Source organism: Ochotona curzoniae, unplaced genomic scaffold (genome assembly GCF_017591425.1).
Source record: "Ochotona curzoniae isolate NIBS_2020 unplaced genomic scaffold, NIBS_Ocur_1.0 contig_66, whole genome shotgun sequence".
Classification (NCBI taxonomy): domain Eukaryota; kingdom Metazoa; phylum Chordata; class Mammalia; order Lagomorpha; family Ochotonidae; genus Ochotona; species Ochotona curzoniae.
Genome location: NW_024466512.1, coordinates 24,457,333 through 24,482,157, shown reverse-complemented (window position 1 = coordinate 24,482,157; position 24,825 = coordinate 24,457,333). Strand labels below are relative to the sequence as shown.

Sequence of the window (24,825 nt, the reverse complement as noted above, 5' to 3'; positions counted from 1 at the left end):
TGGGCAGGAATAGGCTTCCCCTGATGAGGAGCTAGTACTTCCTCCGTGTGTGTCCTGTGTATCTTCCTCTCTGGAGATTCTCTGCATCCTTCCACAGATCTGATGTAATGCCTATTTCTGAGGCATTAGTGAGAAGTTGGGCGCATGTTCCTGGTCCTTTTAGTCTCCTGCCATCCTCTCGGGGCCAGCCGTGGGTGTGGACCCTAGGAGGACAGCTCCAAAGGACCCTAGGAGGACAGCTCCTGTGGCTCACGGCCCCTCCTAGGCAGTCGGTTCAAAGTTCCCACCACTTTAGCATTTGTATCATGGAGTGGCCCCAGGGCTGGCTGGGTTAGAACCAGGGACGCTGGAGGAGCGGGGGCAGCAAACAGGGGTCCCCAGTGGTCCCCTTGGCTCTCCTGCATCTCGTTGGGCCACACTTGAGAAGAGAGTGCTGTGAGGGTGCACCTGTTTGCCCTGTGGCTGTGGCCCATGACCTCGCCACGCACTGCCTGTGAGCAGTGGGTCAGAGTGGATGCTCACATATCCTGTGCTCTGCCGGCTGCCTGGCGTGCGCAGCCTTTGTCATGGCATTCACCTCTGCAGCCCAGTGTGGCAGGCTGTGTCTGAAACCTTATTTTACGGACGAGGATGCGGATGTTCCAGGTGGTTAGGTAGCCTGATGAGGGCCTACAGCTAGTGTGTGCCCGAACAAAGCCTCGAACCCGAACACCCGGCTCAGCCGAATCCTGTTCTCCTTCTGCCACAATCTGTCATCGTCAAGACACGCGCCTCCGTTCTACCTGGATTGACTCATAGAGACGGATTCCAGACCCCGGCAGGAACACGTGAGCCCACGTAGACACAGAAAAATTAGCCTGGCAGGCACATGGAGGTGCTACTTATTTTAGAGTAATTCAGGTCATCGATTTCTGTAATGGAAAAGTGATTGGGGACTGGCTGCCACCTGCGACAGTGCGGCATGAGGCCGGGGCCGGGCAATGTGAGACCCTGTTCGTGGGCTCACACAGCGGCTCCTCTTCCACCCCCTGCTGCCCCAAGTTAGCAAACTCCTTGGGGTGGGGGCTGGAGGGGGCCTTCCGCACCCTCCTGCCCTGCTCCGAGTGGCTTCACAGGCTGTTGCCATTCAGAGCCACATCTCGCATCAGGCTGTGGGGACCGGGAGGCTCCTGGGGCCCAGGGGCCACCGAGGGTAGTGGGCAGCAGCTCTCTGCCCTGCTGCCCGGATGGGTCCTCATGGCTTTGCTCCTGCCCTCTGCCCAGCCTGGGATTGGAGTACAGCCCTACCCAGGGATCCCAGAGCCCCATGATTTGGATGTAGTCATTTCTGGGGCAGAGGGCTCAGAGGGTGGCGTTTCCTAGGGAGATGGGGAGATAGACTGGATGCGGGGCAGACAGGTGCTGATGCATCTCCAGACAGAGAGGCAGGTGAATGGCTGGGCACTGCCCGTCCCTGGTGCCTGTGCGGGTATGAACACGGGGCTGCCGGTGCTTTAGTGGAGGGGTTGGGGATGCTGAGGTCACCCTGTCCCCACATGAACCCGGCACTGGCACCTCCGTGTGATGGATGAATCTTGTCAAGAAGGATTCTTACAGGGCCAGCACCACCCCAACTAATGCGTGGTGAATTGGGCCTTGGCAGCAGAAGGATTGGGGGACCACAGACTCTGGAGTGGATGTTCCAGGTGCTGCTCTGCCTGACCTGCCTTCCTTCAAGGGCGCCCCCTGGTGGCTTCATCAGACTGTCCCGCCCCCATTTTACCATGGAGAAATGCAGGTGCTGTGAAGGGAGCCATGGTTGGAGCCCCCTTCCCAGGCTGGGAGTGTCTGGGATTCAGGCCTGAGCTGCTGATCCCCAACTCTCAGGGGGAGGAGAAGATCTGAAGGATGGACACCAGGAAGGGAGAGGGAAAGCCTCAGGGCCTTTGCATTGACTTTTTAAAGATGAATATAGGGTTTTTGTACCTGCAGACAGCTTCCGTGGTGGGCACTGAGCCAGGCACAGAGAGTCCATCATCTATCTTCTATGCTCACCCCAGACAGCAACGAGTCTTGTGTCTGGGACCTGAAGCTGAGGTGGGAGCATGTTTAGCTAACCTTCCTCTCTTTGGCCTAAATTGGGCCTGTGCCCTGGTCCCCATGAGTGCAGGGGAACCTTGGGTGAGGTTTCTCCTCGCCCTCGGAGGGAGGCAGCAGGTTAGCCCTGAGATGGTGGAGGGGCCGCGGTGCATGATACACCCCCTTCTCACCCCGGACCTCAGTCCCTTGCTCCCATCACCAAGCCTCGCACCGCGGCTTCTCGGAGCTCCGGCGGGCACGTGTCCTGACTCACTACCCCAGTCAGCAAGTGGGGAGAACACACACCGTCTCTCACATTCTTGAAGATGTGGGGGCACTCAAGACTCTGAAAGCCTCCAGCCTTGTCAGGGAGGCTAGCTGGGCCTACACCAAGCAGCATGAGCAGCGAGGAGCCCCACACCATCACCCAGACCCCTGGTCCTTTTGTGGGTGGTCCCCAAGAAAGCCACAGAGCGTCTTGAAGCTGGATGAGAGAACGTCTCAGCTATCTCGGCCTCGTCCGATGCAGCTATGAGCCCAGTGCACCAGCCCTCTGTGACCCTGACCCCTGCCATGCCCTGGGCCCCCTGCCCTGGGCCACACCCCCTGCTCACTTCCTCTGGCTGTTGGCCTTCTCTGTGAGCATGGCCCTTGGGGGAGCTGTGGCAACCCCAGGACAGCCAGGCCCCCCACAGGTTGGCTCTGCCCCTGAAGGGCCTTTTGTGCTGCTGCTAACCTGTCAGCTTGCTGAGAGTGGCCCACACTCTCCACGTCTTCCCTCCATCCCTACGGCATACTCACAGATGTCTGGGGCAGCAGCAGGACACACTGGGAAGCTAGGAGCATTGGACAGACCCAGGGCTCCATCCTGGGCTTTGCTACTTCAACATCACCATCACCATCAATTTCTCTAACCTGCTGAGGTTTTGGTGCCAGGAGCCGTGTCAAGTTTATGATCATGAGTCTATACTCCATTTTATAGAGTGGATGACTGAGGCATGAGTACTTCACCTACCTCAAAGTCCTTGCTCACATGATTCTTCCTTAGGGAAGCCCACCCGGCCTCTCTCCCTACTTACAGTGGTATACCACCTCCATCCAGATGCCCCCCAATTGTCAAAATACTGCCCCCTGCTCTGGGCGCTTGGCAGCTCTGGCACACTGTATGCCCATCTTCCCAGGGCTATTTTGCAGGGCCTGTTGGGCACAGCCAGGGCAGGGATTGGGCCAGGAGAGCTCACAGGTAACTATGCCACTAGCCCTGAGCCCAGTATACAGCAGGTGTCCAGGGGGGCCTCAGGTGTCAGCGATTTGCAGCCCTCCCAGAGCCCAGGTTGTGGGATTGGGCAGCTGCTGGCCTCAGGTGCAGTGACTAATCGCAGCCTGGGTGAGCTTGGCCTTCTCTCCCTTTGAGCCTCAGTCGGCCGGGAGTGAAGACAGCCTGACCACAGTGATCTGTGGGGTGGGGTGAGGACAAGTGGGGCCAGAGGTGTGAAATTCCTGGCAGGCAGTAGGCACTCTGCCAGCCCGAGGACTTGGCATCTCTTCCTGCTTTGAGATTCTCCGGGCAGGCTCCCCTTTGACATGGCAGCCCCTGCAGTGGAGAAGCTGCCGAGGGAGGGCCCCATGTTACCTGCTCACGCTTCCTGTCTTCCTTATTCCTCCTTCCTGGATGTGTCTGTTGCTAAGGAGACGCTATACTGGTTCCAAGTAAGGCCCTCTTGTGTCCGGGATCCTTGGTTGGGGGATATTGGGCTGGAATCTTCTGGAAGGATTCAGCTGGCTCCCCAGGGAAAAGGAAGCTTTCTCTTTCTGTCTCCACTGGGCTCCTGAAGGTTGGCGTGGGCCACAGTCTGGTGACACAGGACTGGGTGTGATGCCCAGACCCTGGGAGGGGCCATAGCAGCCAGAGTGACACAAAATCAGACTCCTGGCCCTCAGAATGGCACCTTCCCAGAGCAGGACTGGCAACGGAGGTGGAACTGGAGGAGGCCTGGGGGCTGACTCACGGGGGCAGGGGTATGCTTGTTGCAAGCCACGCCATCTCTTGCAGGTTGGACTGGCTGCCGGGAGGCTGATCTTGGGTCTCTGGGCTCCATCTCCCTTTGACACGGTGGCAGGAGATGCTGACTTCTGTGGACACCAGCTGGCCGCCCTGGGTCCAGGTAGGAGGCAGTGTGGTGGTTGTGGGCATGAACCACAGTGCCAGGGGCTGAGATCCAGTTGCTCCTCCTCTGTCCCCACTGTGCAACCCCACTTCCACTCGGCTCATCTGTCAGACTGGGCTCCCGCAAGCCCTTGCCTCTCATGAAGGTTGAACACATAGATTTTTGCAAAGAGCCTGGGCCGCGCCAGACGTTCCCAGCTCCCTGAGTGGGAGTCTTCAGCTTTGTTTGAAGGAGCACACACCTGGGAAGAGGGAGGATGCTCAGACAGCATGGAAGTGGCGGCTCTACAGGGTGAGACGTAGCTGCTGCTTGCCCTATGGGGGACCAGCCCCACCGCAGACACGGCCCTCTGGCTCAGCTTGTTGCCTGATCTGAAGATATTTACTGTTTGTGTCACAATTCCAAGTCCAATAAAAGTTCACAAAGACTCAGCAGCCCAAGCAGGGCTTGAAGATAGAGAGGAAAATAAAACAATATGCTGTGACTGAGATGGCAAGGCGAGGGTTTGGATGCGCCCCGATTCCCCACCCTGGGCCCTAGAAGAAGGAGGATGGAGATGCAGAGCCCAGCTGGCTTGGATGGGGCTTTGTGCCCACACACTGTGGCTGGTTTGTACACTGAACTTGGGCACCTGCTGCACTCCTGGGCTGCGCCCTGGTCTCTGGGGCCTGCGGAGTTTGGTTGGTCCAGGAGCCATGTCCACTGCATCTTTCAGGCTCTTAGTTCTTCCAGCACAAGCATGAAAGGGGCAGAAAGCTTGACCTTGTAACTGGAGGTCACCCTGAAGTCCTTGGCAGGCTGTCTTCTTCCTTGTCCCTCCTCTGTTTCCTTGTCATTTGGGGGAACTTTTGGGGCTTTGTCTTAACTCACCATCTCATACCCACTTGTTTATTTCCAAACAGGTAGCAGCTTCCAGAATGAATGGGGTGGGGGGAGTTGGCTACACCACAGACCAGATGATGTGGTGGGAAAGGGGTCCCATCCCAGGGAGGGGCCAGCTGTGACCTTGGGCAGAGGGACCTTGGTCATCTCTGGGGTCCTTTCAGATCTTCAGTTCGATCTCAAGAATCCAGGGGTGGGCTTGGTGGAAGTGGAGTGACTTTTAAGTGGGTACACTCTTATTCAGAGAAGTTGTAACGGTTTTCATTTCAAAACTTTTCATTTACACTCCTGTTCCAACTGTAAAAACAGCACTAGCTACGAGAAACTCATATTTTGTGATTTATTGGGAATATTATTACGGTATCAGGAAATAGGATTTTTTTGTGTTAAATGTGTTTTTAAAAGGCTTGCTGCATTCTTAAGTGAGATTTTATTATATCTTGGAGCGACTTTTCCTTCCGATGAAGAACAGATCTATGATTTATCAGGAGCCTCTACGACCCAGGATGCTGGAGATCACATTTTATGCCTTTGCACCTTTCTTGGGGTCTGTGCCAACCACAGGGGCTTCCTGAGTCCTGGGCATATTGCAGAGTCCATGTTGCAAGGTGCTTTCTAGAAATCAAGCTAACCTGAGACTAGAGTGGGCTCAGTCACACACAGGAGTCTTGGGAAGGAAAGAGCCCTTCGAGGACCATGAGCCCAACTCTCCTGATCAGATTAGGGAAGCTGGGGCCTGGAGGGGAGGAACTGACTCAGTGAAGCCCAGGTCTGTCCCCTTGCTCCTCCTAAACCTTGACCTGGTCCCTGCCCTGGCCTGCCTCCCAGACACGGACGCTGCTGCATGAGCCTGCGCCCTGTGCAGGCCTGCGAGTGTTTTCTACAGTAGGACTGGACTTTCCAGCACTGCCTGGTGGATGGGCTGCAGCTCATTCGGCATTCCCCCAGCATCCACCTGCCTGGACAACCTCGTCTGTTTTCCACCAGCTAAGTGCTAATATCTGGTACAGAGGTTATTGGCATGATTTCTCTAGAAAACAGGCTGGAAGATTAGCAAGTTCAAACTTCTTCTTTTTTTTTTTTTTATAATCAAGAATCCCAAAGGGGTACCTGGTTCTTTCCCACCACCCCTGACCAACCCTTGTAAGACTTTCTCTACCACAGGAAGTTGGGGTGCACAGGCCAAGCCAGCGGGCACCAGGCACCTTCTCCAAGCAACTGCCTGGGAGCCATCTTTGTTAGTGGGCAAACGAGAAGCTCATGAGACACTGGCAGACACCAAGCAGACAGGCCCCTTGGGATTCTTTGGAAGGACTGAAGTGGGGAGGGAGGTCTTTACTTTTTCTGTTTCCTTAGAAAATATGCAAAAAAAAAAATAATAAAAAGGCTTCACCAACAGCACAGTGGCACCAACATCTCCCTTTCAAAAGATGGTACCCCCTGCTGGCTAGACACGAGGAGCCTGCAGCGGGATCTACTGGGCGTGGAGAGAGGCAGCCGCGAGACACAGCTTTCCACAAAGGCCGTTAGCTCTGTTTCGTTTTTCCTTTATTGATAGGATTTAAAGTGCATAGAACTGAAGGCAAAGTCCAAGGCCTAGAACCAGATAGGAGGCCCGGGATAGAGGCCCCGAGATTCTAAAGGCTGCCGAGGAAAACCCACCTAAAAAGGCCACTTGTGCTGCAAAAGGGATGGGGGCAGGGGTGGCAGAGAGTGGGGAAGAAGGGGGAGGGGGTGGGGTGGAGGGAGGCGTTTGGGAGGAAGAAGACAAACACCAGTTCAGAAATGCAGCCAACGGTGACTCGCAGGAGCTAGCTTTACATCCCACCTACAAAAACACGGGCCGGTTTCAAGGTGGGCACGCTGGCCTTGGCACATGTAACAAGAGTGGTGGCCTCAGGCCAGCACACGGCTCCCCCTGGGTCCCCTAAGGGGTGGGGGGACTTCTCCAGGCCTGTCTTGGACCTATGAGAGGGTCTAGACAGCCTCCACATGTCCCACAGAGGGTAGGGGCGCAGTCTTGGTCGGGCTCCCCTCCTACCCCGAGCTGCCCCAGGGAAGGGGTCCCACTCACCCACACAGGCCGTGCCGTCCTCGTTGGGCTCATAGCCCCGATTGCACCTCTTGTTTGTCCGGCACCTGTAGCTCCCATAGGTGTTGACACACACGGGCTTGTCACGGGGACACACGAAGGGGAACTGGATGCATTCGTTGGTGTCTGAAAGGCAAGCGATACAGCTCTCCAGGGTGGTGTGGGACGGGGTGTCTTGGTTCAGGTTCTGCCTTCTTGCCCACTCGGGGCCCGCAGGCACACTCCTTCTCCTTGCTTGGCTGCTCCTGGCCTTCCTCAGGGTGGCTTCTCCTGCACTTGACCTCTGTCTCTTAGGGTCGCTTGGCTCCAGTCTTCCCTTTCTATGGCTACTATTTCTGTAGGTCCTCTCATTCTATATGGATGACTTCACACTCCCTGTCTCCAGCCACAACCGCTCCCCGGGGCTGCCCAGTGACCACTGACCTGCTTGGTAGCTGCACCTGCTCAGCTGCTATACATCTCAGACTCAGGATGTCCAAAATGTTACCCTGGGCGTCCCTCTGTGCCCCTGCTCTCATCTTCCCTGGCTCCATCAGTGCCACCACTGAACACTCCGTCCTCAGTGGCCTGCATTCCTGCAGTCCTCTGAGCCCTGTGTGCAGCCTGGCCTCTTTTCTACTCTCACTACTCTGCCACAACCCCATTCTCCTGCCTGAATTGTGCTGTGGCTTGCTTGCTGGTCTCTAGATTTCCTCTCTTGCCTCCAGTGAGGTCTACAATCCAGGGGCCAGAGTGATCTTTGCAAAATGAGAACCACATCCAGAACTTCCTAGGTCCCATCGGAGTGCAAAGCCTATGCTCCCGGCCTACCTCCTGTGCGTAGCCTGGGCCTGTAGGGGCTGTTCCCCCGTGTCCCTGTGCCTCTCTCACTGCCTGGGGCTGGATGGCCTCCAGCTGGTTCCTCTTGCGTCTCCTCAGTGAAGGCTGCAGGGGAAGCTTTAGAAGCCACTGTCCAAGGGGCTAGGAGGGAGGACTCCCGGGTGGGCAGTTGTTGGGGCGAGGGCTTTAGGCTGCCCCTTTTCCTTGCCAGGTCCTTGGGGACCCCCACAGAGCAGCTGTGCCAGGAAGGCCTCCGTTTCTGCCCCTAAGACATCATGACCACACCTCTCCCTGTTTCACCCTCATGGTCCAGGTAAGGCCACCCCTGCTATCTGCCCTACTGGTTGGCCATGGCATGAGGCGGTTCCACTGGTGCCAAGGTAGAGCCACAGCTGCCCTGGTCCCCCAGCATATCCTTTCCTTGGGACTCGTGGCAGGACGCACTGAGCTGGGTGACCTGGACGGCTCAGCCCACAGGTCAGCAGCCTCACTCCCGCCTCCACGAGTCAGAGCCAGTGGTTGTCTTAGCATCTGCAGCCCGGGACAAGGTCCTCCCACCTCTGGCCTCTCTGCCTCCTGTTGGCTGACAACATCCAAGGAAGAGTCGGTCCCACCCCTGTGCCATCCCTTGCTATCACCTGCAGGCCACTTACCCATGCAATGGCCGCTTTCCTGCTGAGAGAATCCTTGGCCGCACTGCAAGGAAGGCAGAAGCAGAAAGAGCAGTGAGCAGGCAATTCCTTCTTAGGGCCCCCAGCTGACCACAAGGGCTCTGAGCTCAGACTTTCCATGTGTGCGAAGCTTTCCCTGAAGTCTTCTGAGCCTAGTCGCCTTCCCTGGTGTGGGGTTTGAGTGATTCCTGCTCCTTGGAACCAACCGGTCCCCGTTAGAGTGGGAAAGGGGTCCAGAGATTGGTCCTGTGCTGCTCTTAAAGAGCCCCCAGAGACCTTGCTGCAGGGCCCAAGCTCCACCCTTAGGGCAACAGGGCAGGAGGAGAGAGCCGTGGGCAGAATGAAGAAGGTGGTAGGCAGCCTGAAGATCGCTGGATCCTAGTCTCCAATCAGCTGTGCAGCCTCTAAGGAGACCCACTGGATTTCCCTCCCTCGGCCTTGATTTTCCTCTTTTGTAAACCGAGTGTAGAGACCCTCACACGTACACCAGGCTGTGGGGGAGGAGCAGAAGAGATGTGGTGTGCACGGGGGTGTGCACATTACAAATGGAGGGACCATAGTGAAGAGGGGGTGGGTAGCTGAAAGCCAAAGCTGCTGACTGGATGCCGCACCTCCAGGGGGTCTGGGTCCCGAAGCACGTCCTCATCTCTGGGATACAGGATCTCCAGAACGGAGTTCATCTCCCCACTGGCCACGCTGCGGCTGGCCATCTTGCCATCTGGCCACGTCACCTCCACGCTGCTTGCTTCATCTTTCCCTGTGGGATGGAGAGAGAGGGCCTGAGTCGCAGAAGGACAATGAGGCAGGGCTGCAGTTGTAGCGTCCGTGGTGTTTACCCATGCCGTGTCACTGCCCACCTTTCCCGGGGTCCTGTTCCCGTTGGACTGATTGCTCCTGGCCGAGCCGGTCTGTCACACACCCACTTGATGAAAAGCAGCATCTGAACACTGTATGTGCTGGGAGATGCTGAACAAAGCAGCCCTCTGGAGAGCAACACGGCCCAATGGAACCTTCTAGAAAGGCTGTGAATCGTTCCTGTCCAATGCCGTGGTCCTGAGCCATGTGTGAAGTGGGACTGATGTGACTGGGAAAGTGAATTTTAAATCCTGCATCAGTGTAATCAGCTTATGTGTCAATGAGCACATAGAGCTATGGGCTCCCCTATTGGGCAGCAAGAAGCTGTCCTCATGGGAAGGCTTCTTGGCAAGCAGGTAGGTGCGAGTCCAGGGTTCAAATCTCATTTCTGCCACTTCTCTGTTGTACTCTGGAGAACACGGCAAGGAGTGGGAGGTGGATCCCGGGGATGAGTCCCAGCTGCGAAGCTGGCTGGCCTCTAGGGCAAATCCCAAAGTTGGTGAGAAGTGGAACTAAAAGTTGGTTTTGCACAAAATTTCACTGATAGACACAGGCTTGGCATGTGGTTGGCACTGTCTGGGTGGGGGAAGGAGGGTTGCGTTCTGTGGAATTTCCACTCCAGTGCAGGGAGACTGAGACTGACATATAGCTAACAAGTGACAGGCTTAGGGAAAAAAACAAACGAACAACAAACAAACATGGGGTAGAGAGGGTCTGGGGGCTGGCTGGGGGCCAGGGCATCAGCAGGCAAAGTGCTCTGTGAAGACATGGGAGAGAGACCCCAGCAGGGCTGAGCCAATGGAGGCCAGAGATGATCCCAGTGGCTGCCCTGCCCACATCCCATGAGCTGACCGTCTGCAGCGGCAGGAAGCAGGGCCGAAAGATCTGTTAGGTGTTCAGGCATTGTCAGAGGCTGCCCTGGCCCCTTGTGTAAGGAACCAGGCTCGTCCCGGTGGCAAGGCCCAGCTAATGGTGATGGACAGGGGTGAGAGGATGAGGGGCCACTCTCAGCAGACAGCAAGGAGAACATGGGAGCAAGGCCTGTCTTTATCACTCTCCTGGGCTGATGGGATGCAGGCATGGAGATGGCAGGGGGTGGGGGAGTGCACAGGGTCCTGCAACGGGGGGTCTTCAGATGCACAGCTCCTCACAAGCATCATTCTTAGACTGAATAAATCATGTACCACCCACCTGCCTGTGCTGCTTTTTCTAATGTGCCTAGATACTGTTAGCAATCAAATGAAACTTTAAAGGGCTGTTGACTTTATATTAGCTTTTGGTCACTACTGTCCACCAATGGATTGATTGGTTGATTGCTTTTTATTTTATGTGAAGGGGAGAGAGAGAGAGAGAGACAGAGAGCGAGCAAATGAGAATGTCCCCCAAAGGCCTACAGTGGCTTGGGCTTGGCTTTGGCCTGCGTCAGGAGCTGGGAACCCAACCCGACTCTCTCAAGCTGGGACTCATCCATTGAGCCCGCATCTGTCGTCTCCCCATCATTGCAAAGCTGCAGTCAGGGACCAGAGCTGGATGCTGAACCCAGGCACTCTGACAGGGCCTGTGACAGCTGAATCCCTAGGCTCAATTCCTGCTCTTGTGAAATACTTTGATGCGTAAAAGGGGTTCCCCCAGCTTAGGAAAGGGAGCAGGGAGCCATGAGCAGACCTTGAGGAGAATCTAGGTGCAGAGGTCCTCTGAGGGCGGGGCTGACACGGTACCTGGCGGAGGCAGCCGGGGCGCAGGGAAAGGTCCAGCTGCATCTTTCTCAGGGTGGGGTTGGGGGAGCGGGCCCTGTTGCCACTGGGGGTTCCAGAAGAAGTTACGCTGTGAGAGCCACCCCATGCGGCTTCGCCAGCTTCCCTGGGTTTGGTCCCCTTTTGCTCTCTGGCCTGACCTTCTCGCAGTCCCACTGGAATGTTCCATCATCACTGCTACTGTGCAGGGAGCAAATGAGGACAGACCAGCTGCCTGGCTCTGTCAGCATCAGGGGGCGAGCCTGCCCAGGGGCGAAGCGCAGGCTGCAGGTGACGCAGGGACCCCCAGCTCAGGGTTCTCCTGCCAAAGGATTCTCCTTCCTGGAGCTGTTTTCTCTTTCTCAAAACATTTCTCTCCAATCCCTGTTCAAAGGGGGGAGGGGGACCTGCAGGCGTTGCTGCACCCATTGTCTGGATGCAGTCACCGAGGCTTGCAGAGGTGAAGTAACCTGTAAGTGTCTGAGCTAGGACCGGAATTCAGTTTGCCTGGGCTCCCAGACACCGGCTGGGAACAGCCTGCCAGGGCTGGGCGCAGGGGAGGGGAGGGCAGAGACGGGACAGCAGAGACACGGGGTCAGGAGCAGCACAAGTGGCTTCTGGCAGCTTTTAAAGGACAAAGGCCAGGGAGGCCCGGAGAATTGTGCTTTTCAGAAGAATTACAAGCAAAACAGATGGTGGGAATACAGTTGGTGGAATATTTTTGCACTTTAATAAAGCCGTTTTTATGTGGGCCAGCGAATTCTCCTTCCCTAAATGAGCACCAGCCGGTTTGGAGGCAGCTGTGAGTCACTAGCAAACAATTAGCTGAGAGGCAGGGGGCGTGGGAGTGGGGCCCTGGCGCTGCCCAAGTGGGGGGCCAGGCAGGGGCTCGTGGGGACAAGGAGATTACTGGCGCTTGTCTGTGTGCTCTGGGTTTGACAGCACGTGGCCTCTGGCCTGTTGCCACCAGCAAGTGGATAGCCAGGGTGTGAGACTGGCAGGGGTGGGCGCGTGCATGCTGGGCCTGCACCCAACCAGTGCTGCAAGCAGAAACGTACAGTTGGCAAGCTGGCAGTTCGTGTGTACCCAGGAGGAGCAAGGATGAATCGAGGCAAGGGGCAGGGAGCTAAGGATCCTGGCTAGGGCAGGGGGCTATGGACCCTGGCCAGGGCAAGGGGCTGTGTGGCTCATGGCCAGGGCAGGTGCCCGCTGAGAAGGGGCAGGTCTGCAAGAATAGGTTGAGAGCCCTTTTACCTGCAGAGGCGGCCCTCTAGGAACTCCAGAGAGCACTGTGCTGGCCCCGGGTCCTGATGCAAGGTGGATGTCTGGAGGAAGTAGGTGTACAGGTGAGGGAGTCCCGTGAAGGCGGTCCTCCAGGCCTGATGCAGCCAGGGTGGGGCAGAGCAGGACACGCCCACCAACCTTGGCCACGTCAGGAGCAAGGAAGGAAGGGAGCAGGGTCCCTTGGGGCTAGCTGCAGCCTCGTGAGCATGGCAGGGGGGCTCCCAGAAGCCCTCTCCCCTCCGCATCCTGAGTCCCCTCTCCTCTAGACTCGAGCTCTTTCCCCTCGAGACCCGAACCCCCTCCTCTCTAGACCCCACCTAGCCTCTGTGCCACCTCTACTGTCAGCCACCTGAAGCGACCTTTCCCTGCTCATTCATACCCTGCTTGTGTCCCACCTCAACCCTGGCTGCTCAGGATGGGGATCGGGGTAGCTGACCAGCCTGAGGGTGCAGCAGAATGCCACCATGCAGTATGGAGGACAGCAGCCATAGAAGGCTGTCCAGGGCTCGGTGTGAAGGGAAGTTGTCACAATGACCGGAACAGTGTCATCATTTTTGTTGGAAAATAGATGCCAAGCAGCACCTGTCTGTAATGAAAGCACCCAGAGGCTCGGGGTAGAGGGACCTCCCGGCTTGCCCTTCCCTCCACATCGCCATCCCCTCCCCTCTCCACATTGTCTGTGTTCAACATCTAACACTTTACACACATTCTCCCTGTTATGCTGTTGGGTTCTACACTTCCCTTCCTTCTGCAAGGATACGAGACTGCACAGAGAGGATCTCTGTGGCGCTGGACATAGTACCCGCTCAGCCACCATGTGTGGGTCACAATGACCGATGGGGCCTGGAAGCGTGGCAGAAACACTGGCTTTCCACCCAGGATGCCGACATGCTGGTGAGATTGTGCTTGGTCTTCACTGCCTCTTGAAGTGATTCGGTTTCTAATTTCCTCAGCAATGGGCTTGTGCGTGTGCACACATACACATATGTACACATGTATGCACAGGCATCGACAAGCCGTCCGAATGCTGTTCCTGCTGGAGGGTCCGAGTGCAGCCCTGCCCTCTCGGGCTACTTCCCTGGCTTCCCAGGTGCCCCGCCCTCCCCCAGGCACCTGCTGTCTTGAGCTTGGCCCTCCAGCTGTTGGTCACTGCTCCCCTTCCATTTCTGGTCACCAGGCCATTCCCATTGATGGCACTGTGTCCTGAGCCCGGAGCCTTCATCTGCCCCAATCCCTTCCACCCTTTGTGGTGGCTGCATCCCAGGTTGGCCTCCTCAGGACAAGAACCCCACAGCAGAGCTCGCTCCTCCTGCCCGCGTCCTCTTGTGGCCATAAGGCCGGAGTGAGGACAGTGCCTTGCACAGGAGGTCCTGGCTCCATCTGCCTGTTCCAGTGTCTGTCGGTCTCCCCTGCCCCACCTCTCAGCTCCTCAATCCTCTGCCCCCTGGTCCTCCCCATCAGCTCTCTCCTCCCCGCTGCTCTGCCAGCTCCAGCCTCTGCCCAGATCCTCTGGGACTATGAGGTCCCCAGGTTGATGGCTTTTCTGTCCTCTCAGTGGCCTGGGGAGAGCCTGGCTGTAGTTCATGAGCCCTGGGGGAGCCCTGTCCTCACAGCAGTCCCCGTTCCCTCCCCTTTCTGGGAGAAGATTCCTGCAACAGAGAGGAGCCTGAGGGGGCACCCTTTGGGGGTGGAGGGAGCCTGAGTTCAGAGAAAAAGCAAATCCCTCAGCCTTGAATAGCCAGGGTGGGGTGGGCGATTGGAAGGGGCTCCCAGCCTGGGCATGGCACACCTCAGGAGGCTGCTGAGCCCCTGGAGCCCACCCAGTGATCAGGCCAGGGCTGCCTATTGGAGGGAGCGGGTTGATTCTACGGGACAGGCAGATTGCCACCAGAGGGAGGACCTGGTGCAGCCTCCACTGTGAGGACACATCCCAGGTGGGGAAGCCCAGTGGGAGCCCAGCCTTACTGCTGATGCACTCTGCCAGCCTCCATCTCGTTGTCTGTACAAAGGGCTGGGTGTGGATGCCCAGCCTGATACCCAGGTAAGCATTCCACCCAAGGGACAGGGTGGTCACTGGGGTGCTTGAACAGCCTCCCTTGGGTTACCTGGTCCCTGAGAGGATGTGGATGCCAGAGAAGCCAGGAGCAGAGTGAGAGTGAGGCTGGGTGCTTACACAGCACAGTGACAGGAGGTGGCCCAGGGCTGTGATCAGCAATTCAAACCACCTTGTCCAAGGTGGTGGGGCAGAATCCAAGGCTCCCTACCTTGTGCAGGTGTGTGGTTGGGACAGGCTACTTAACCTCCACCTCAGTCTCTCCCTCCAAGGCAGGTTTCAGACGATGATAACCGAATCGTCCCTTTCCCAAGGCACTCAGCCTGATGCTTGGGCATCTCCCAAACGCTGGGTAAACGCTGGCTCCTGATGGCATGCAGGGACTCTGGTGCATTTAGAAGTCACACCTTCAGGGCCCGCCTAGCTGATTGCTGCCTCAGGAGTGACAGATTGGCTAACCCCAGGCCGGTCCAGCCAGGGTGCAATAGCCTGAGAACACGCTCATACAACCGGACCGTGGGTCCCCTCAATATTTATGGCCTGTTTGTCGGCCTACATAAATATTATGTGTCCCCCTATAAAAACTGGAGGATGCACAGTGTACATGCCTGTGTATGCACACACATACACACAATTCAGAAGAAAATAAAGATCAACTACTCCAACAGGCCTGGGCTGGAAGCACAGCGGTGCTGTGTAAGTGTCACAAGGTCTTGCAGTTCTTAACTGTTCTCATCCTCCATTTTCCCGTATTAAATGAGCCTATCTCAGAGCAGCTGTGAGCATGAAGCATCAGAAAGTACCCACACTGTGTCTTGAACGAGTCACTAGATTAAGGCAGATGCTCAGTAGTGCATCACATTTTTCTGCTATTCCTAGCTGTTTGCTAGGTATAAATCTCATGTGTATAGTATGAACTTATGTATGTATCCGTTAACTTGAGACTGTATTGATTACTCTTTCTCTATTGAACTTACTCTGCTTTGGGGGTCAGACTGGTGGTACAACCCATGCCTGCAAGGCACTGGTTTGTGTTCCAGCTGCTCCACTTCTGATCTCGCATCCTATTTATGACCTGGGAAAGCACTGGAGGATGGCTCAAGTCCTTGGAATCCTGTTCCCACATGGGAGAACAGAAGAAGCTCCTGGCTCCCAGCTTTGGATTGGCTCAGCTCCAGCCATTGTGGCCATTTGGGGAGTGTAAATTCTGCCTTTTAAATTAGATAAATAAATAAATAAACCTTTAAAAAAAGCTATGTCACTTCATGAGGTGCTAACGCATAGGGAAGGAGTCTGGTTTTGAACCTAGGAATCTTTGACTACATACCTGAGTCCATCAAGTGTAATACTTGCTTCAGTAGACACTGCTGGCTCCCCTAAGTGCTTGTCAGCATTTCTTTCCTTGATTGGACACCCTGGCATCCCCTCCAGCACAAGGCATTTCCCCCTAATCCCATCTTCCATGCATTTCTTCAAAAAGCACTTTATTTTGAAATAATCAGACTCAAGGAGAGTTGCAAAGACAGTACAGACAGGTCCTGAGTATTGGTTACTAAGTACCTCCAAGTGGGGACAGTCTAGATCAAAGCCAGGTGTCTGACCTCGTATAGCTGTGTGTCTACAGCTCAACGTCATTTCACCACTACTATGACCAAGATGTGGAGCTGTTCCACCACCATCAGGGTCCTGTGGGACTGTCCCTATAAGGTCTTTCCACCATCTCTGCCCTAGGTCACTGTCACTTTGGCACCTCTGCAATGTCATCTCTTTAGAGTGTCATTGTTAGGACTGGGTCATCCCAGAGGCTCAGGCATTAGAGATCTGGCCCCTAACATCTTATTTTTAAGGGTTAAGGAATGAATCTTAATGGATCAAGGGCAGACTTGATCCAAGGCTGGTGGCCAGGAGGTGGGAGTATGCCCCAGGGGTGGAGTGTTGGTTCTAAGAGGCCCTTGGCTCTCTGTGCTTGCCGCTCCTGGCTCACCACATGGTTTTTGCCCCAGTACGTGTTCCACCTCTCTCTGCAGTCTTCGACTCCAGACCAGCCGGGGTTGTGTGAGAGAGAAACCTTTTACAGTAGAAGCAGGAGCCTCCTAATATTTTAGTGATGGCAATAGAAGTTTGACTCCTGCAATTCTGTAACCAGCATCGCCCACCTGCAGATGAGCTCTTGGCTGTTGTGCTGCCAGCCTGCCCACTCCTCTTTCCCCCCAGTGCTGTTCCAGGGCACGGACGTGCCAATCGCCTGTTGATGGACATCTGGATTGCCTGTGGGGTTTGGTTATGACATGCACAATGGCTACGCACAGACTGTGAAGAGCTGTGTGTGAATGCGTTAGCTTTCATTCATACCTCAGGACACCCAGGTGGTGCCCAGCTTCGCAGGGTTCCATGTACGGTCTTGTGTTTCCACAAGAGTGTGAAGTGATATGTATTCAGTGGAGGAGCAGCACAATGCCACATTCCCTGGAGATGCCAGGCAGTGGCTGTACCATCAGGGGATCCCCCCTAACGCCATCCTATACTCTATGCTGCGCTGTGCTGCTAGGCTAGCATGGGGGCAGGTGAAATGTAACCTTCCCCAGTCGCAGAACCAGGCAAGGGTTATCAGTCAGACGTGGCTTGTCAGCTCCGACAGTGGGCGTCGCATGCGTGAGGTTTTAGAGAGAAGCTGCATAGTTCTACTCTCGCTCTGTCCTGGCGCATAGGCCCCTGCTTCTCTGACCCCTCAGCACAGCCCAGACCCTTGTCAGCACTTGCTATTGTCTCCAGTTGCTGTTCTAATGAGTAAGCAGGGACGTGTTGTGTATGCGCTGTGTGTGTGCTCATGTGACATGGGAGTGTTAGCGGTTTTATGTGTGTGAAAAAGATAGGACTTTCCCGTTCCCCTTTCTGCTGACAGGAACCAACTCTGCTGCAGATGGTGATGCCTGCTTGACAACACAGCGCTCCCCAAGGCTCCTGCACAAAGGGCCTCATTGCAGCTCTGGGCACAGAACTGGCTCCCAGGAGGCCAGGGACAAGCTGGTACAGTCTAGCACGTGAAGGACAAGGCCACAGCCCTGGACAAATATGCTCTGACTCCAGGGTGAGCTGCTCCACAGGGGCACACAAACCCAGCTGGTATTTCCATGGCCATCCTCTGAGCTTGGCATCACCTCACGGGCAGGGTTTGTTCCTGGAAGCTTTGTCCACCAAGGCCATGTCAGCCTCACCCCTACCCCACTACCCGCTGTGGCAGGCTGCAGGATCTAGTCTCAGGATCCTGAGACTGACTCACCTAGGCCGAAGTGAGCCACGGGCTCCATCTCGCACAGGTAGCCTGAGCCCCCATCGATGATCCTCAGGTGGGCCCCACTCTTCTTGGTGTAGAGTACGACCTTGGCACCCCGGGCAAAGGCCCCAAACCGGGTTCGGGGCACCACTCGCAACCAGTTGTTGCTGAAGCCCTGCAGGGAGGGGAGGAGCAGCCATGGGCACCATAGTGGGGAGGGGTGGCAGGGGGAAAGAGAAAGGAACAGAGGCCTGATAGAAAGGGGGTGCTGGGAGAGGCAGGGGAGGAGGCCTGGGAGGACAGATTTTGACAGGTGGGTGACAAATGTGGGCAGAGGGCAAAGGCCTCCCTGGCTGGATGTTGGCTTCCTCCAGGCCTGGGGGAGTTCCGAGTGAGCAGCTCGTTTACGCTCCCTTGCCCACCCTCCCTCAGGCAGGTCTAGGCCATCACATACCTGATTTCCCCGGAACACGGACAGTGGCTGGGCCATGGATTCCCCGTGGGACAGGATGAGGTCGAGCATTCCGTCCTGGTCAAAGTCGGTCACCACGCCCCCTGCAAGCGATACATACCCCTCTACAGTTCCCGCGATGAGCCCCTCTCCACACTGTTCCCTGGGACTATGCCTGCATACGGTGGTCGGACCCTCTATGGCCATGCAAACCTGTCTAGCCTTCCTGCCTCTTCAGGTGCGCAGGTGTGGGTCAGTTGACTGAGTGCCTGCATGAGCAGGGCCTCCCCTTGGGCCTGGGACCAATAGTAGACCATGTGACAGTAGCACCCTGTGTAACAGCAGCACCCTGTATAACAGTAGAGCGTGTGACAGTAGGCCGTGTGACAGAAGCACCCTGTGTGACAGATGTAGAGGAAGCAGGGCCAGCAAAGGGAGCTTCCCCAAGAGCACAAAGCCAGGCACGGGCAGAGCTGGCTCTCAACACCCCTGGTCCAGTGTTCTCTGTCTGAGGCCAAGCTGGATGCCTGAAGGGGAGGTGTCAGATGCAGGACTCTGCCTCCTGAGCACAAGTGACTTTTTGCTCTGTGTCCCACCCCTCTCTGGTACTGCATGCCCAGAGCCCAGAGATTCTCGCTCCTACCTTCCGCCCCTGCCTGGCCCTGCCACAGGGTCCCTTGCTTGGCCCTCCTACAGGGTGCCTCTTGCTCTGGGTGCCTCCTTCCCTGGTTTGGGAAGTGGGAACTACGGCCCTCAGGCGGCCTCACCTGTGCCCCGGCCCTCGGGCTCCAGGGCATCACCAGGGTTGAGCTCCTCGATGAGGGGGTCTCCGTGCTCCCTGCGGATGACCCTGCAGGAGAGAGACAGGCCCGCAGGGGTGAGGCCCTTGGGATCCCTTCACTCCCTTCTGCCCCAGGTACTCCCTTCCCCTCCAGGTTCCTTAAAGCACCACTGATCCCAGAGCAGCTACTCTCTACTCACTGGCCCTGCCTACACCCTGGCCGTTCCCTTCTTGGGTTTTAATTTATGTGGGTAAATATTGATTTTTCCTTCCCTAATGGATGAATTACAGACAGCCCAGGGCAGGGCAGCTGATGGATGGAGAAAGGGCGGAGATACAACCACCTCCAAGTGACCTTCGGCTTCTTCCAAGGGGTTCTGGGCTCCTGGCTCTGGATGCTTGCTGGGTTCAAACCCTTCATTCTGCCCCTGCCCTGCCTTCTCCATTAGTCTTGCCAGAAGCAACTGGTCCTCCTCTGCCTCTGGCACAGTCTGACCTTTGTCATTTCCCACCTGTGTGGGAGCATCTGATCTGTTACTCACCAGCAACTCTACTGCCTGGGGTCTCTCTGGCAGTACCTGGCCCGCAGCTGCCCCAGTGCCCTGGCTCTTGGACAGCTCCAGGCCATCTGCGTGCTGCACAGGAAACCCCAAGGGCAAGTGGGAGGAGAGGGGGGCTTTTTGCAATTTAGGGGTTCTAGCTGAACTCTGTGTCTCGGGAACAGGTGATCAGTCAAGTCTGCATGAGCCCTGGCCGCAGCAGGCCTGATGCTGCAACCAGCAGGCAGCCTTCTGCTTTCTCGCTTCTCACTCGAGCTGCTCCCAGCACCCTGGATATGCAGCCCCAGAGTTCAGAATCCCGGTGAAGAGAGAAGGGGCTCAGAGGGCTGTGAGCTCAGCCACGTGCACTGTCTGCACACATCACCGTGTGCCTGGGCCTTGCCCTTCTGTGCAGGTATGCATGGGTGTGTGTATGCCTGTCAGAGGTGTGAGGCCTTGACCTGCAGACACCCACTGCCCCTCGCCAGTTCAGATCTTGCAGATTCTGCACCAGTCATGCAGAGACCCTTTTGGGTCAAGAGACAATGCAGTGCAGGGTTGCTGGGGACAAAACCTGGCTGTTGCATTGCATTTACGTATCCTGTGAACCAAGTGTTCTAACAGCCACCTCTGTGTGTCCGGGCATGGGTGGGGCTGGGCCATGAGGAGCAGCCGCAAGGACAGGACTCCAAGTCTGGGTCAATTCAGGTGCTGAGCTGTGATTCAGGGAAGGCTCTCCAGGGGAGGGTCAGCTAAGCTGAGCCCAGCATGTGAGCAGGCACCTGTCACACAGCTGAGCAGGAGGAGGAACAAGGGCGAAAGGGTGCGGGCAGCCTGTGGCCTAGGGCTGGTGCAGCCCAGACTGGAAAAGAACTTGGAGGTCAGGCGTGTGTACCTGGGGAGGGTGGGGAGGTGGGAGTCAGGGATGAGCCTGGGACCATCTCTGAAGGCCAAGGACTGTGAGTGCAAGAGGGATGTGGGCAGCTGTGCATTCTCAACAGCTGCTCTGCAGGAGGAGAGGTGATGCGAGGGTCCCCTGGATGGGGAGCAGGCACCCCAGGTGAGGCCCAGGGCTGCTGGAGAGGTAGAATTGTGAGCAGAGTGGAGGCACGAGCAGAGAGACCACATTCTGCAGCTGGTCTGGAGAGCCCCTCTTTGTACCTGCTGTGTGTGATTATCAGTTCCCTAGCTCCATTCCCTGTGTCCCATTTGGACGAGGGGACTGCCCTGGCACATTCAAGCTCACCAGGGCCTGGTTGTGTTCGAGGCTCAAGGAACCCGCAGTGTTCTGTCCCATGACAGGTGAAGAGCTCCTGCTCTGTGGGGCTGGGGGAGGGGGAGGACCAGTTTTGCAGAGCTGTCCTTTTTGAGGACAGCCCGGGCTGTAGCCCCTGAGTCGGGTGCCCAGGACCCAGCGAGCTGCCTTGGAGACTTGGGCATGGCCACATTCCTGGGAAGTGACTCACACTGTGCCGTGTGGGAGCGTACATAATGGCACTGAGTGGCCACATGGTGGCTGTGTCCACCCACAGCTCTGGGCCAGCCCATCTTGGTGTGAAGTGGACTGGGTAGTGGGCAGGTAGGGGAAATGCTTGGATTCTCTGGTCACAGAGCTGGGGGTGGGTGGGGGAAGGCCTGGACTCCGCAGTGACACTATATTAGCTGGAGAAGGAAAGCAGTGTCTCCGTTAACGAGCAATTGATCTTCTGCAATTAATCTGGAAGTTGTGAATAAGCTTTTTTTTGCAAGGCACCTAATTAGTAAATCTGGTGCCCTCAGGGGGTGATCGCATCCAGTCAGGATGGATGCTTGGTTCATAATGATATTTCCAAACATGCTTAGTCACAGTGCTCTGCTGGGAGAGGAGCTGGGACTTCTGGGGGCGAGGGGGTGAGCTGACCCATTTGGATTCCAGTGTTTCCACCCAGCCCTGAGCCGCATTAGCATGTTCTAGGCCAGGAACAAGGAGGTGTGAGGCTGCAACGTCCTAGGGTGCGATCCCCAGCAGCAGCTGGCAGCCTTGAGGGTGACAAGTCAGCAGGTGCCCCTGCACTGGGGCAGGATTCAGACCTTCAGGTCTCCCTGCCCCAGATTCTGAGTGTCGAGAGCAGGGTGGGGCTTTGGGTGTCTGTGCTCTTGAGAGGCATGCTGGGCAGTCTTGATGCGAGTGGGCCGTCCCCCCTCCAAACTCCCTGGACAGAGAAGTGTGGCCTGAGACAAGGCAGCCCCTCCCTGTCACCCTGGGAACACACTGGCATTGGGTACCTTGGCTCCTCCTGTCTCTAACCCTTGCGACTTGGCCATGGCTCATCAGCTGTCTACTCCATCCCTTCCCAAACTGAGAAAACCCTTGGGAAGAGGTGGTGAAGCCTGTGGGGGAACCTGCCACTATCTTCGGCAAAGGTGAGTTATTGGTGGTCATGCTAGTGGCTCTGAGAAAAGCTATGGCAAGGAAAGCTGCTTCTTTTTGCTTGGTACAAATTATCCAGACATGCTCGGCTCCATGACCTCTGTCTGTGGCAGCCTAGGTTACGACCTTGTGGAGATGGAACTTGGGGCACAGTGAGGGCCATGGCCCACTGCCCTGCAGCAGTGGGAAGCCAGCTCTGGGCCCCCGAGTCTCCATCCATCCCAGCAGCCTCATGCTCAAGTCCTGTCTCCATCAGAGGACTTTCTTCCTTCATGGCACCTACTTCCTGGCCCTGGTCATCCTTCCCTTCACTTCTGATCCTTTACCCTTCATCCCAACCAGAGCCTCACGCCCCATGCCCCATCCCACCGTCAGCTGGGGGCAGGGATGCATACCGGAAGAGGCGGTTGGCTGAGGAGGTGCGGGAGGCAATGTTGTTGAAAAAGATCTCCAGCTCCTGGTCATTGTCAAAGTCGGCAGCGATGACGGTACGGACAGGAGATGGCGAGGAGAACTTTGACGAGGCTATGTCCTGGAGCAGAGAGGGCTGCTGGTGAGCAGGCAAGGGAGGGGGCTGGGCAGGGGCCCGGCACAAGAGGCCCACACTTCCTGTCTTACCTTCTACGGAAGGAGCTGGGGCGGGATGGGGGGAGTGAGCACTGCTTTTGGGAGCACAGAGCCCTGGGGGGGCCCTGGCTGCTGTCAGGACAAGCAGGAGGGACCTGTGACTTCTCAGCAGTCCTTAGAGGCACCGCAGGTATGAAAGCACCCATTTCACAGGAAGTAACCAAGACCCAGAAAGATGAGGGTATGGCTCAAGCCAGGGCTTCTGAATCAAGTGCTCGACCTTTCCTCCTGCACAGGCTCACTCCTCTGGGGTGAGTGGGAACTGGGTGGAACCGTGCTCCACCACGGATGAGTGGGACTGTCTCGGGCAGGTCATTCTAGCCCTCCAGCTCCGCTCTGCTCATCAGTATCATTGGACAAACAGAGCCTCCAAGGAGGTGGGGACTGCATGTAAAACACCTGGCCGAGGGTGGGCCAGAGGCACGTGGCCTGCATTGTTCCTGCATTGACCTTGATGGGGAGTGTGAAGGAGGCCACTGCCACCTTGGTGTGGGCCCTGTGCCTGCCGATTTGCTGGTTAGAGCTGTTTGCTTTGAGGGATCTAGAACTTGTGGGGAGACCCCAACCCAGAAGAGCAGAACTGGGATCTCAAAGTGCTGGTAGAGCTTTAGGCAGGCCTGGTGAAGGGTACCTTCCTTCCTGAGCACAATATCCATCCCCACCATTCGTGGGTTTGTCCCTTAAAGCCCTGGATGCCTGTCCAAATCCCAGAGCCTGCAGGGAGGGGACTGGGAGAGGCCTGACCAGTGTCTCCAGAAGGAGTCTCTGTGCCCAGGCCTGGCCCTGCCCTCCACCTCCTGCTGCAGGCCTGTTCCCAGGACCGTGGCCATGAGCTGGCCAGGGTTCACTGCCTACTGTGGGGGCAGGGAGGGGACCCCATCAGTGCAGTTGTGAACTGATTGAGAGCCTAGCCAGTTGGTCAGGGTGGGCTGAGTGGGAACAGAGAGAGACCTCAGACCTCATGATTGTACTATTGGTTCTAGAAGAACGGAGTCCTCTGTGGCCCCCTTGGGATGGCACCACTGGCCCCCTGGACTTCTGAGACTTCGGTGTACGGAAGCTCTCAGCACAAGTGCTGGCACACAGAGGCCCTTGTTCACTGGTGCATCTACCATGAGGAGGAGGATTACTTCCAGGATCTCTGCGAAGGGCCAGCAGGAGGACAGACATGTGGGGCCAGGCAGCTCTTTTGCTGGGAACCACCCTGTGCACTGAGGGATGGTCAGTGGTGTCCCTGGCCTCCCCTGGTCCATGCCCCCAGCACCTGCTCCCTCCAGTTGTGACTACTTCAAAGGTCCCTGGAGGCTGTCCAGTAAGGAGGGGTGAGAACTGGGTGAGAAGAAAGGCCCAGGTGCAGAGGGAAGTCACCCAGGACCCCGGGATCCACTGCCCTGACTTCAGAGCAAGCCTCCTCCCGTTTCTCCCCAGGCAGACAGGCAGGCAGCCACAGAGAGTGCTCCTGCAAGGGAGGGAGCTTGTGGTGGTAGCCTTTCCATTATAATGCACGTACAGGTCCCTGGAGACTTCCCCAGGGAGCAGCAAATGTGTGGAGAACACTGGAATCTTCCCATTCCATTTGGACTTTTCGGCAAGGGCTGAGCACCTCCAGAATCATGCCTCCCCAAATCAGCTTCAAGGGGGCCCAGGTGCTCTGTTGTCCTCCCTGAGCAAGCCCCAGACTCAAGTCCATTCTGCCGGTGGCACCTCCGGCATGGTTAACGGGGGGGAATAGCTCTCAGGGGGCATCCAGGGAGAGGGACACGGTCAGCAGCTGGGGGTCAGCTCGCCCAGCATCTGTCTGCTGAGGAGCAGCTGCTGGGGACACTGGACCCCCAGCCTCTCCAAATCTCCCAAGACTTCACCCTTGATCTGAACCTCAACCTGGAAACTCAGGCTGGAGCTACTGACCAGCTACTGACCCAGGAACTGGCTGGATCCAGAGAAGAAAGTCTGTCCCACGGGACCTCCCCTGTGCACCTGCTTCTTTCTGTTCTGGGCAGCAGACCCACAGCAGCCCAGGCTGGAGACTGCTGTCCCAGATATTACCTTCATCTCAGACTCTGCATGGACCCCTGCCCAACCTGGTAAGAGGCATAGGGCAGGGCCGCGGCTCAGGGCGGGGCTTCAG

At 56.7% G+C, this 24,825-nt stretch overlaps 1 protein-coding gene across 1 annotated transcript in view; it reads right to left on the bottom strand.

Moving 5' to 3' along the window:
* Nucleotides 1-6,648: 6,648 nt before the first annotated feature.
* Nucleotides 6,649-24,825, bottom strand: part of CRTAC1 (cartilage acidic protein 1) — a 115,647-nt gene continuing 97,470 nt past the window's right edge. Inside the window, exons 8-15 of the mRNA XM_040992510.1 lie at nt 22,466-22,602; nt 19,108-19,190; nt 18,344-18,444; nt 17,896-18,064; nt 9,302-9,447; nt 8,673-8,715; nt 7,183-7,326; nt 6,649-6,788 (exon numbers count right to left, since the gene is read on the bottom strand). Coding sequence (XP_040848444.1) covers nt 6,670-6,788; nt 7,183-7,326; nt 8,673-8,715; nt 9,302-9,447; nt 17,896-18,064; nt 18,344-18,444; nt 19,108-19,190; nt 22,466-22,602 — 942 coding nt within the window. The 3' untranslated portion in view covers nt 6,649-6,669. The remainder of the gene's footprint in view (nt 6,789-7,182; nt 7,327-8,672; nt 8,716-9,301; nt 9,448-17,895; nt 18,065-18,343; nt 18,445-19,107; nt 19,191-22,465; nt 22,603-24,825) is intronic.